Source organism: Podarcis bocagei (genome assembly GCF_964188305.1).
Source record: "Podarcis bocagei genome assembly, chromosome: 14".
NCBI lineage: Eukaryota > Metazoa > Chordata > Lepidosauria > Squamata > Lacertidae > Podarcis > Podarcis bocagei.
The window spans coordinates 30,392,109-30,404,698 of record NC_138139.1 but is presented as its reverse complement, the minus strand read 5'-3'; the positions used below and the strand labels follow the sequence as shown (position 1 = coordinate 30,404,698).

The 12,590-nt window shown below is 51.8% G+C and overlaps 2 protein-coding genes across 2 annotated transcripts; one reads left to right on the top strand and one right to left on the bottom strand.

The window, feature by feature from the left end:
• The first annotated feature begins 396 nt into the window (after positions 1-396).
• KDM8 (lysine demethylase 8) lies at positions 397-5,630 on the top strand. Its single transcript, XM_081170906.1, has 7 exons — positions 397-1,360; positions 1,808-1,977; positions 2,689-2,821; positions 3,216-3,257; positions 4,199-4,348; positions 4,853-4,945; positions 5,221-5,630. Exons 1-7 carry the CDS (start codon positions 842-844, stop codon positions 5,383-5,385), a joined length of 1,272 nt encoding a protein of 423 aa, XP_081027032.1. The 5' UTR covers positions 397-841; the 3' UTR covers positions 5,386-5,630.
• A 1,032-nt stretch (positions 5,631-6,662) lies between these two features.
• Positions 6,663-12,144, bottom strand: NSMCE1 (NSE1 homolog, SMC5-SMC6 complex component). The gene is made up of 8 exons (XM_081170938.1): positions 11,630-12,144; positions 10,636-10,779; positions 9,412-9,533; positions 8,902-8,979; positions 8,304-8,450; positions 8,069-8,185; positions 7,705-7,825; positions 6,663-6,968 (listed from the first exon to the last, which is right to left on the bottom strand). Exons 2-8 carry the CDS (start codon positions 10,769-10,771, stop codon positions 6,877-6,879), a joined length of 813 nt encoding a protein of 270 aa, XP_081027064.1. The 5' UTR covers positions 10,772-10,779; positions 11,630-12,144; the 3' UTR covers positions 6,663-6,876.
• Positions 12,145-12,590: the final 446 nt, after the last annotated feature.

The following is a 12,590-nucleotide window of genomic DNA, read 5'->3' as shown; positions in this document are numbered from 1 at the left end:
TGCACTGCAAGACTGTCGTGTCCCGGCAGCCCTCCCTTGGTCCGAAATGTGGGGAGAATACCGAGGGGCTGCATTTGCATTTTCAGAGACCGGGCGAATGTTTTAAATGTTACAAATAAACAGGCGGTCAAGAAAACAAACATGGATGGACTCCGAGTGGAACCGCCTCTCCTGTCGGTTGGGGAGGACAAGACGCCTGATCCCAGAAGCCGCTCTCCCCACGGCTAGTCTATACGTTTGCAGTTCTACGGTAAACGAGCGGCCCCTGCCGCGCGTGAGCTTAGAGGAAATGAGGCCGGGCACGCCTGTGGGCGGAGCAAGGGGAAAGGGCGCTCTCGTTGCGCAGGCGCGGGATGCGTGAGAACGCTCCCATAAACTTATGTCAATTAAACTCCCGTGCAGAGTACACATTTCTGCTTGTTCATCTTTGGAGGCGTTTTGGTTTCCCGCGGTGCCTGGATTTGCGACGCCGCCGTAAGATTAGCACTGAACTTCACTGCAGGGCTGTTGTAAGAAACACTTAGAAACGCTTGATCACGGCTTGCGAAATGTGGAACCCGGAAGTCCCACACCCCCAAACCGGGATTGTGTTTGTTTCTGTGCTCTAGAGAACCGGCATTGCTCTGCGCAGGCGTGTGGCGGGAGGTGAGAAAGACACCTCCGCAGCCAAGTAGAGCCTTCCTGTCCAGGGGCAGTCTACCTCCAGCGGCCCAGCTCCTCCGCCCGCCGGGTGGCATGGAGCTTCCCTGTCCAGGGGCAGCTCACCTCTAGTGAGAGGGCTCCTCGTGGCCCCTGAGTTGTTCTCTCCTCCCTGCCTCCTTCCCTCCCGCCGGTCCCGGCCATGGCTGCTGCTTCGGAGCAGGAGGCACCAAGTGCTGCTGCCTGCTGGGCGGCGGTGCGGGCTCTGCTCCCGGGCACACGGGCCGGGCTGGGGCTGGGATCGCTGGGGCTGGGGGCGGAGGGGGCCCGCGTGGCGCTGCTGCTGGAGGAGGCGGCCGCCTTGGTGTACCCGGGCGATGCGGGCGAGGAGTCTCTGGGCTCGGAGAGAGCCCGCCGAGCCTGCCTGGAGCTGGGCGAGCAGGTCTGCGACTACTCTTGGGAGCGGCTGCACGTGGGCCCGTGGCGGGCGGTGAGCGCCGTGTGGCGGCGGGCGTGGGCGCTGGGCTGCCTCTTCCGCGTGCTGAGCCTGTGCCGGGCACGAGGGGCCAGTCGGGAGGCGCTGCGCCTATGCGACCTGAGCCTCCTGCTCGGCGCGCCTGTCCTGGACGACGTCATGGGCAGGCTGGTCCCCGTCCTCCAGCGGCACCTGCCATCCGAGGAGCCAGCAGCGACAGCCCGTGCCGGAGCACCCCCGAAGAAGGTACCAGCTTGCAAAGGGCACCCTTGCCCACCCCCTTCCCGTCTGCATGAACAGCTCCCCTCTCCTCGAAGGCGAGCCTCGCTGCAGCTGGATCGAGCAAAAGGCGAGCCCGTCTACTGCAGCCTCCTGTTCTTGCAGGATGGCCAGCCAGGTCCTCCAGTCGGGTGTCCCATGGGGAAGCCCCCACTCCCTCACAAGCAGCACCCCAGCTCAAGATCAGCCCCCTTCTGCGGTCTCCAGCAATTGGTCCTCAGAAGCATTGCCGCCTCCCGCACAGTAGAGCCCATTTCATGGCCAGTGATGGCCTTTTCCCTTGGCACACCTCAAGGACTGAAGCAGATTAAGCCCTCCTTTTCCCAGTGTGTGCAGGGGCGGAGGGGCCAACCCACACTGAGCCCCCTGCCAGTGAAACAAGAAGCAGAACTAACCACCTGCTCCTTGTTGCAGAAAATCCGGACGGACATCACCCCAGCAGCCCCTGCTATAGCCCCAGAAACTGCTGTCCCACAGCTTCTCTGCCCATCGCTGGAACATTTCCGGGACAGTTACCTAACCCCTCAAAAGCCAGTTGTCTTGGAGGGGGTTGTGGACCACTGGCCTTGCCTGAGAAAGTGGAGGTGAGGGCAAGAGAGCAGGTAGAGGGTGGGTGGCTGCCTCCAGGACAGGGAAAGGTTTTGCCCAATGGAGGCAGCATCTGCTGCCAAATTATTGGGTGTGGGGCTGGAGGGGCTCCTGACATCATGCATCCTCTCCAGTTTGTCTTCTGTAAGAGGATGCTCTCTCTGCCCCTGAGCTAAAGGCAGGAAGCCTGTTTTGGGCCTGCATTCTGCACTGCTGGAACCGCAGGGCTTGATTTTTGCCTGTGCTCAGTTTAGCTTTTGGCTACCATAATATATGCCCTGGCAAGCCTGACAGTGAAATTCCAGGGGGTTCACAGAGGAGTGGATCAGAACTCGTGCTATCAGGAAAACACAGCGAAGGATCGGAAATGACACCAGCCTGACCTTTCCCTCTGCCTGCTTGCTATTCAGGTCAAAGTTCCTCCAAGGAATGGCAGATATCCCAAGATGTATAATCACAGGCAGATTGTAACAGAAGTAACTTCATCTGTGAGTTACTAGACGGTGCCCTGAGCCAGCCAGGCCAAATACTCAAAAAATACACAAAGTGTTGCAAGTTCCCGCTGGCACTTCCCCCATGTAGGAGAGGAAAGAACAAAAAGAACTGTAAAGCACTCTGCCTGAGGAAGAGGGAACAGGGCCTTTGGAAACAGGGTGGGCACACAGAGAGAGAGAGCCCTGCCATTGATTCTTCTTCCTTTGTTGCAGCGTGAGCTACATCCGCCAGGTGGCCGGCAGCCGCACAGTCCCTGTGGAGCTTGGATCGCGCTACACAGATGAGGAGTGGTCCCAGACCCTCATGACCGTGGATGACTTCATCAGACAGTATATTGAGAATGAGGTCTGGATCTTCTCCCTCCCACAAAACAACCTGGCTGGGAAGAGCAGGACAAATTATGCTGGGTTGAGTTTGTGTTAACTCCATTGTTGTATTCCGCCTGGGAACCCAGCAAGCAGGAAAGTTGTCTCCTTAAATAAAATATTAGTGAACTTATTTATGTGAGCACCTGCCAGCTTTTGAGTAACATGGAAGGCTGCAATGAGACTGGGAAAGGGAGGGCAAGCCTGGCAGAGCTCCTTGGGGTGGGGAGCAGGGAGCTGACCAGTGAGTGGTAGAGTTTGTGGGCTGGGGCTCTGGACTCCCCACCAAATTGTTTCAGTTGACTTTTCTGTATGTAGAGGATTTCCACTCACTCCTCTCTCTCTGTTGTCCCCCCCCCCCTTTCTGTTTGCAGGACCACAAGGGATACCTTGCTCAGCACCAGCTCTTTGACCAGGTAAACCAAAGGGATAGTTCTTCTAGTTCCTATTTGATGGGAGGAAACAGATGCCGGGTTCACCAGAATGCAGTGAATTTCCCACCCCCAAAATTTCATATCTGGAAATTATCCAAAGTGCCACCCACACCTTTCAGGGAAGCATTTCTCTGGAAACTCCACCCCAGGCATCCTCCACAGTCCATGGGAGGAGGCACGTGGGCCAAACAGGTTTCAGAGACCTGTGCAAAGGGCTGCGAGCATCACAGTAGACCTCTCCTCTCGTAGGTGTCCAATCCACTTGGTGGGAAAACTCCTTCCTGACTCAAGGTGGGCTGTCTGCCAAAACCCACTGAGTCACTTCTAGCTAATCAAACTCATGTTGTTTAATGCCAGCCAACATCCTGTTGCCAGCTGTTCTCCTGATGTCCTGAGGAAGCAGGGGAGGAGGGAACCCAAGACTGTATAGAGCAGCTCCCCACCAACCTGGCCCCAGCAGAGAATCCCCATAACAATTAATGCTGGAAAATAGGGAGACCTTGTTTGGTTTGAATGCTGTCCCTTCGCCACCCACACTAGTAAAGAGAGCCTTGGCTGAGGTGCAGGATCAGGCCTTTTCTGTGCTCTGACCCATCTTGCCCCTTCCTTGATAGCTGCCTCCTGGCACTTTGCAAAGCCTCTTCCCTTTTCTGCAGGCATTTGCTTTGCCCAAGTGGTTGATGCCTGAAACTCCGCCTTTTTCTGTTTCCATCCTTTGCCTCACCATCTCTTATCTTGTGGTCTTGTTTTAATGGTTGCCGTGAGCCATCTTTGGATTATTATTATTTTATTTATTTGCCACTTTTCATCCGAAGATCGCAAACAAAATAGACGGCAGGTTATAAATGCCTTAAATAAATGTCAAGCTAGTGTACGATGAGAACCTCTTTCCCCGCTTTCCTTTCTAACCAATTTTCTGCCAGATCCCAGAGCTGAAGCTGGATATTGGCGTCCCTGACTATTGCTGCCTGGGTGAAGGAGACGAAGAGGACATCACTGTCAACGCCTGGTTTGGTCCACCAGGGACTGTCTCCCCTCTGCATCAGGACCCGCAGCAGAACTTCTTAGTCCAGGTAGGGCCTCCATGGCAGCCTGCAGTGCGGAGGGTAAGGAGGGCAGTTGCCAATCAGAGGCAGGACTTCTGTATCCTCCTGCCTTTCAAGGGAGGCTGCTTCCTGCTCTAGGGGTGGCAGCAACAACAGTCACCAGAGGAAGCTTCCCTCTAGAAGTTACCATGGGAAGGCTCTCTGCAGCCAGAGATCCCAGCTTGGGAAGCTGATGCCAATGGGCTCCTTGTCTCAGGTGGACTGAGGTGCTGATGGACTGTCAAGGAGAAGAGCAGAGAGGGAGTGCTGAGAGCTGAAATTAGAAAGGCACTGGGGCAGGGGAAAGTGCCTATTGTTGGCCTGCAAACTTTGGACGGAGATGTCTGGGCTCCTTTTTCTGCAAATGATGGCAAGACCCCATTTGCAGAAATCCTGTGTGTCAGGGCACACTCCAGACACCAAGCAAAGGAATGCTAGTTAGAAAAGTTGAGCTTGGATTATTGACAAATGTTTCAACATTCCTTTCTCCAGGTAATGGGACGGAAATATGTCCGTCTGTATTCTCCTCAGGAATCTGAAAACCTTTATCCACACGAAGGCCACCTCCTTCACAACACCAGCCAGGTGGGCACCTAGTAAAGTCAGTTCCTCTTAATGTGGGCTGAATTATTCCATGAAGCAAATCATGTTCACCCTAAAAATTGGCACCGTATCCTATTTCCCATCCCCAACTGCAGCCAAGCTCCCAACACTCGCCTCTTCCTCTTCCCTGCTTCCCTCCACATCCTGCCCCTCTCTCCTGTCACCTAAATTGTAAGCCTCTTGAGGCAAAGAATGAGACAACCATGGATAGTCCTGTCTGAATTATATTAAGACAGCGTTTTCTCTTTCATTTCCAGGTGGATGTGGAAGACCCTGACTTGGTGAAATTCCCCAACTTCAAAGCAGCTGCATTTCAAGATTGCATCTTGAGCCCTGGAGAAGTTCTGTTCATCCCAGTTAGCTACTGGCACTATGTGCGGTCCCTGGACACAAGTTTCTCCGTCAGCTTCTGGTGGTCATAGCGTCTGCTGGGAACAAGGGAGGACTCTTCTGCTCAGGGACTTCAGGCAAGATGAAGGAAGGAGCTGCCAGGAAGCAGCAAGGGCTGTGACACACAGTTCAACTGCTGTGGTTGAGGATCAAGGGCATCAAAGATGCAGTTTTCTGAAGGGGCTAAAATAGTGACTTGTCCCTCTTTGGGTTTTATTAAAAAGGGCTCTCTTAAAACTTTTCTCAAAGGACAACAGAATACAAATTAATATTTAAATTATGTGTTGTGAATTCAATTGCTTTTGCTGATCTAGCACAACCTGCTTGGTCAAGGGAGACAGAAAGCTCACCATTTTGATTCTATTTTCTTGGTGGAGGCTCTAATGGAACTGATGCACTCATGACTAGAGCCGCTGCAATACATGTTGGGCAAAAGGTTTCTTGCATTGCAGGTTGGACTAAATGACTCTTGGGATCCCTTCCAACTCTACAATTCTGATTCTATAATACTGCTTTACAAAGTCTGAAGGGCTCAGATCTTGTGCAAGATGGGCAAAGAAGTCCTTAGTCATGGCGGAGGGAAGTCTCTCTGTAGATTCATCGTGCCCTCACCAACCCCACAAATGCAAGTTACAAGGAGGAATTGCGATTTCTTTAAATTTGGGGTTGGGGGAGGGCAAAAGTGTCTGTTTTCCACACAGTCCAGAGTTCAAACTCTGCCTTCTGAAAGTAGGGCTAGGAACAACCCCTGCTGGGGACTGGAGCTTCCTTTGTTCATGAGAACATGAAGAGCCTTCTTGGTCAGGCCAGTGTCCCATCTAGCGCAGCATCCTGTTCTCACAGTGGCTGACCAGACATCTGAATGGGAAACCCGCAAGCAGGACCCAAGGACAAGAGCAAATCTCCCCTCCTGTGCCTGCCAGCTACTGATTTTTAGAAGCATTGCTGCCACGAACTGTGGAGGGAGAGAGCCTAGCCGTCCTGGCTAGTAGCCATTGGTGACCCTCTTGTTTTAGAGCCATCTAGGTTGCTGGCCCTCACTGGCTCCTGCAGGAGAGAGTTTTAACTATGTGTTGCATGAAGCAGTCCATCCTGAATCCTGCAACATTCAGCTTCTTGAGATGCTCACAAGTTATGGTGTTCCAAGAGGGTTACGTTATCTTTCAAAAACAAAAAGATACCGAGGACAGCTTTGGGAAGGAGCAGAGTTGAGGCCCAGTCACCCTCATAAGACCTTTAAAAACTTTGCTAAATATACGGTCATGCCGTTGCCAGGAAAGGTATTGTATGTGCTTTTATAGCTTGAAAATAAATAAAAACCCTGTATTTTTTATTTTAAAAAAGCTTTACATAAATAGTAAAAAAGGAAAGAAAAAATTGTGAGACAGGCTGGATCCCGAGGAAAAATATATATCACAATATATGCATTTCAGACACTTAAATTATGCAAATATAGAGCAGCTGTGCTGGGCCCCAGTAACAGCTGCTTGTCTGTACTTCTCCAACAAGGGCCTGGAGAAGTCTTACTGCCGCCTCTGGGCCATTGGGGAGGCGGCACTCCTCCGGGTCTCCTGTGGAGTGCTTGAGAGCCCAGAAGGTCCTGGTAGGTTGATATCTGTGGTGGAGATGGAAAAATACAGAATGGGCGGAATAAGAGTTTGATTACCTTACCGTGGCCTTTGGGACCATTCCCACCTCCACTTTCACCCTCAACCCATTTATGTACCAGTTTCTGACAGGCAGAACTTTCCCTGTTGGCCAAAAGAAAGCCCGACCCAACAGAGATCCTTTTCCCTCCCAGCCTGAGGGCAAGAAATAGAATCCATCAAATGAGATGAAATCTGGCTCTAGTTTGCTAGCTGCTTCCGGGAGGGTGAGCTTTCCGTGAACTTTGAGAGGGGGTTCTGCTAGAAATCTAGCATTCTACAGTGGTACCTCGGATTAAGTACTTAATTCGTTCCAGAGGTCCATACTTAACCTTAAGCACCACTTTAGCTAATGGGGCCTCCTGCTCCTGCCGCGCTGCCGGAGCACGATTTCTGTTCTCATCCTGAAGCAAATTTCTTAACCTGAAGCACTATTTCTGGGTTAGCGGAGTCTGTAACCTGAAGCTTATGTAACCCGAGGTACCACTGTACACAAATGATCCTCTTTATCTCATATGCAAGAAGCTGTATCGCTTCCAGGAAATCTGCCAGTTCACTAAAGCAAAGAAGTCCTTGGGTTAATCCCAGAATGTCATGAAAGGCAGACAGTGGACCAGAAGGAGAGCAGGCTGCTGTCTCCCCATTCCCACCCCTGGCACGAAACTGGTCGTGTTTTTCTGGGGAGGCACTCTTCAGGGGTGTTACCTGGAATCTGATGTGGCCAGAACTGCTTGCAGTTAGGGCAACGAGGTTCCCTTTGGGCTTGGAAATATTTGGCAAGGCAAGGCAAGTGCATGGCGATTCCACAGTCCTCACAGACTTGGCTCTGAAAGGGAAAAGCTGCTGTGAATGGGAGGCAGATGGCCTTTGTAAGATGATCAGCCTCAGGGCTGAGCAGCAGTAAGGCTCCTGGAGGCCAAGGGTGGTTAACACTAATCAGCCTCTCCACAAGGCTGGTTTTAAGCTGCAGGGGAGGTGGCACTGCACAGAGGAACTCCTGGCCACTGCTCCCCCATCCCCAAGCCTTGCCCATCCCACATACACCACTAGCTGATGTGGGCCTCCTGACCTGGATGGAGAGGCTGTGGCAGACGTGGCACTTGCGGGCAGAGTCCTGGTAGTGGCGGAGGATGTACTGCTCCAGCTCCAGGACGCAGCGCAGGTGCAAAGTGTACTCTCCCTCTTTCTGTGAGAGAGCAGAGGCCCAGTTATGCCCCTTGTGGCTCAACCGCCCCCACATCAAAGGAAGGCATAGGGGCCAAAGTGGACCTGCCCACTCCAGCTCCCCACCCACATTCCCGTACCTCGGAGAGCCACTTATCCTGCACCAGCCGCTGCAGTACTAGCTCAGCCTCCACCTTCTTCATCTTCTTTGGCTTCAGCTGGTCAGCCAGGTTCAGGATCTCCGTGGAGGAGGCAAAGCCGTTGCTAGACAGCACAATCAGATCCATCTGCAGATGGAAAACCCCTTTCCTAAGTGAGCAAAGGACATCACAGGGGCCACGTCCTTCTGGCCAGCTAGCAGGAGGATAGTAGACTCCTGGCTTTGTATTTCATTAAGCCAATGCTTCTCCAAAAAGGTGCCGGTACTCACCATGAAGTTGTGACAGTAAGTACCGCACTTATAACATGGGGGGAGGTGCCGGGATTGTGTACCCCCAGAAAAAAACACTGCATTAAGCACATTGGATGCAGAGGGCTGCATTTCACCCTCCCAAGACCCGTGAGATTCCCAAAACATGGACAAGCTGGGGAGCAGAGGCCAAGTCCAGAAAGTGAGTCCCCCCGTGGCTACTGGGGGCCACTGAATCTGGGCCACTTAGGAGGCTGGCCAGCAGGTAGGCAGGCAGCAATCTGCTACAGATTCAGCCACGTTTGCGCACTCAAGGTTTCCATGCTTACAGTCTTCTTGAACAATTCCAGCTCATTTTCAGAGTAGTCGCTTGCCATCAGGGTGATCTCAGTTTCAGCCAGATTCACCTGGGGGAGAAAGCAAGTGTGATAAAGGAGACACCAGGCAGCCTCTGAGCTCCAAGCCAAGAGGATTCTTTGACGCTGTCTCCCTGGCAGCCACAGCCCAGACGTGGCTGGCCCCTCCCATGGGCAAAGCTTCTTTGAAGGAGGCAAGCACCAAGCCTCACCTCACTGCACCAGGAATCCCCTTGCTGGGCTCCTTTTTTTCCCCCTGCAGCTATTGGCTCATCTCAGTTCCTGTGGCAGAGCCTCCAGTCTCTGGAGCAGTCCTGCCACCATCCAGCAAGGGTGTAGAATGAGGGGAAGGATGTGCCTCTTGGATTCCTTGTCAGGGGGACATTGTGATCCAGCAGCAGCATGCGACTCCCCCCAGATCCCACCCTTCCCAATTTCAAATTACAAGGAAAAGACACCAGGTGACAGCCAACCCTGCCTTACCAAAGCATAATATGTTCTCCCATTTTCTTCCGATATTCCTTTCCTGATCTCCAAAGACAAAGGCTGCAGCTGACCATTCAAACTGTTGATGAAGTCATCCAACTTATCAGGTGCATAATGGACTGTGGAGGAGGGAAGATAAAGAAAGGTGAGAATATAAGGAAAAGGAGAGCAGTCACATAACAAGTTCACAATTTCCATTGATCCCTAAGGGAACATTTCCAATCCATGATTTATCCAATCTCTCTCCCCACCCCCATCCATGTTTTCTTCCTGAAATGGCTGCAGCCGACCAGCAAAGGAAAAACTGATTTTTCCAATCCCTCTCCCCCACCCTCCCTTGTTTCTGGCTGAAAATGGCTGTCACTGACCAGCAAAGCACAAACAAGTAAGGAAATAAGGAAGCAGGAAGACTTTGGCTGTTTGGATATATGAATCTGAGGTGTGTATAGTGAGTTTTGGGTACTAACTCCTCATGTTTGGATAAGTGAATTTTTGCATAGCAAGTGTTGGGAAACAGGACCTGCATGCATATTTATTAGTCATCTGCCCCCCCCAAAAAAATTGTAATTCAAAATCACTTTAAAAAAATAAATCTCAGCTAAAACTATCATCTCTCTAGGGTCCAGCTGGCCTACAGTTCTGCTTGCTTTTAAAGAAACAAAAAGCCCCCACACCCGAACACCTGTGACTGCTAACTCTTGGAGGCAGAGGGTGGAAAGGGGGCATTGCCAGACCCTGAGAGGCTCTTCATTACACACTCAGAGGGAGGGAGGGGAGGGTCCCCTTCAGTCTCCCTCTCCTGCCTCAGTTCTGACACTGGCACTGATCCAGGTGAAAGAAATCCCTGGAGCCCTGGAAAGAAAGGTTGTGGATCCTTTTGCTGACAAATTACACCCACCCACACCCTGTGCATCACATACACAGCTGACTTTTTGCACTGAACACAGCAGAAGATGGAATGGAAAGATGGAACAGCTTAAGAGCACACAGGAGAGGATGATGGTGGAGGGGAATGCCATAATGCCACCACCGCCTTCCCTGCTCAGCTTGTCAAAGAGCAGAAAAGGATCAAATGTGGGGAGAGGGGCTGAGTCTCAAGATTACTTAGCACAGGTTTTACTTACACACACAGCCCTTCCTGCCTCCTTTTCCCTTCCTGAGGACTAGTCTGCTACCCAGCCCTCTATTAATCTCTGCCAGTGGACTCGCTCCCCCACTCACCCTTGTGCAGCTGGCAGTACAACTGGTGTAACTTCGCAGCTTCAGGCCTCTCCACAAAGCCAAGAGTTAGGAAGGCCTGCAGGAACCGGCGGTGAGCATCATTCAGGTTGGTGCCCAGGGCCAGGGCCAGGGCCATGTTCAGGACTGCAGGATGGAGAAAAACAGCTAGATAACAGGGCCGTGAACAGCATTCCTGTCCCCCTCTTCCTCTCCCTCCTCCTGGGGATCCTTTCGGTCTCATCCAGTAGGCTCCCCAACAAGCTCACTGTGCAGAATGGCTTTTTTTAAAAAAAAAAATTCTCAAATTTGTATACTGCCCATACTCTGTAGATCCCAGGGCGGTACGGTTCACAGCATAAAAATGCAAGATAAAAATACAAAATACGCCATAAATAAATCACAAACCCAAACCCCATCACACCCCTTCCCTTTGAAATTACAGCTTCCTTGACACAAAACAATTGCTACGTTCACTTTTATGGGGTTGCTTTTAACATTTTTTTTTTTTTTTATGTACTTTGGGTCTCCTTTGCTGACGGCTTAGAGGGGGCTCCTCTGGGGAATGCAGAAAGGGGAGGTATGAGGAGGTCGGGGAAGTAAGTTTTAAGAAAATAAGGTTTTGAAATTATACTTGTTCTTTTTTTGTTTGTGTTTGTTTGTATTGTTGTGTTTGATAAAATTTGTAAAACTTTAATAAATATTTTATAAAAAAGAGGGGGCTCCTCTGCAAACGTCGGGGGGGGGCCGCTTCCAGCCTTGCAACTTCTTCATGTTTTTGGCGATCACTCGTAGCCGAGTAAGATTGTCCTGGCATTCTGCTCCGCCACACCTGGGGTTGTTGCTGCTGCTGCTGCCCAGTTTCCGGTGTGTCGGCCCCTGTCAGGGAGGCAGGGAGCGCCGCTGCCGGCTTTCCCAGCACCCGCCCTCCGCAAGCCACTTTGCCTTCCCGACGAGCGCGAACACACGTGAATCCTGCGCGTGAGACGCTGCCTACCTTGGCTGGGGATGACCCGGAAAGAAGCCTCTGAGCGTGGGCAGAGTGCAACCACTCGGAGAGAAATGAAGGGGTAAGCGGGTAAGCGAGCGCGCCTGTTCCTCTCGGCTGCTGCTCACCTAGCGGAGAACGAGAGCTGAAGAACAGGAGAGAAAAGAATCCGCGGGAGAAAAGAGCTTCCGACGATAATGGCCACGCCCTCTCGGAGCTCTTAGCCAATGAGCGAAGTCACAGCCGGATTGACGTTTGGAGCGGGGAGAAGTGCAGGGCCTCAAGATAACAAAGTAGAGAGGGGCACGCTCATGGTTTGTAGAAGGAGCGTCCTGGTTCAGTTAGGTGGGGTTTTTTTGGGGGGGGAGAGATAGTGCTGCCCGCCCCATAAGGGCGTGGGGTGGGCTCAGACACTCAGAACTTCAGTATAACTCTGAATGGTCGCAGTTCCACAGTTAAAGGAAAAGTCACTGCAAAGTCAGGGCTCAGGCTTATTTTCCCTCACGTATTAAAAAAAAAACCACCCAGCTGATGCAACTACTGCCCAGCCATAATACAGTGGTACCTCGGTTTAAGTACTTAATTCGTCCTGGAGGTCCGTACTTAGCCTAAATCTGTTCTTAACCTGAAGCACCACTTTAGCTAATGGGGCCTCCTGCTGCTGCTACACCGCCACTGCACGATTTCTGTTCTCATCCTGCAGCAAAGTTCTTAACCTGAAGCACTATTTCTGGGTTAGCGGAGTCTGTAACCTGAAGCATATGTGACCTGAAGCGTATGTAACCCGAGGTACCACTGTACACGGTATGTTTCCGAGCACAATTCAAAGTGTTGGTGCTGACCTTTAAAGCCCTAAACGGTTTACCTGAAGGAGCGTCTCCACCCCCATCATTCAGCCCTGAGGGCCTTCTGGCAGTTCCCTCACTGTGAGAAGTGAAGATACAACATTGGTGCCGACTCCCCGGGGCTC

Coding starts and splice junctions, on each gene's coding strand:
- NSMCE1 (XM_081170938.1), bottom strand. CDS start 10,771: ATGGCCCTGGCCCTGGCCCTGGGCACCAACCTGAATGATGCTCACCGC. Junction 9,534..10,635: donor GTACTGCCAGCTGCACAAGG/GTGAGTGGGGGA, acceptor CCTCCTCCACAG/TCCATTATGCACCTGATAAG. Junction 8,980..9,411: donor GGAGAACATATTATGCTTTG/GTAAGGCAGGGT, acceptor TTTCTCCCCCAG/GTGAATCTGGCTGAAACTGA.
- KDM8 (XM_081170906.1), top strand. CDS start 842: ATGGCTGCTGCTTCGGAGCAGGAGGCACCAAGTGCTGCTGCCTGCTGG. Junction 2,822..3,215: donor GACAGTATATTGAGAATGAG/GTCTGGATCTTC, acceptor TTCTGTTTGCAG/GACCACAAGGGATACCTTGC. Junction 4,349..4,852: donor AGCAGAACTTCTTAGTCCAG/GTAGGGCCTCCA, acceptor TCCTTTCTCCAG/GTAATGGGACGGAAATATGT.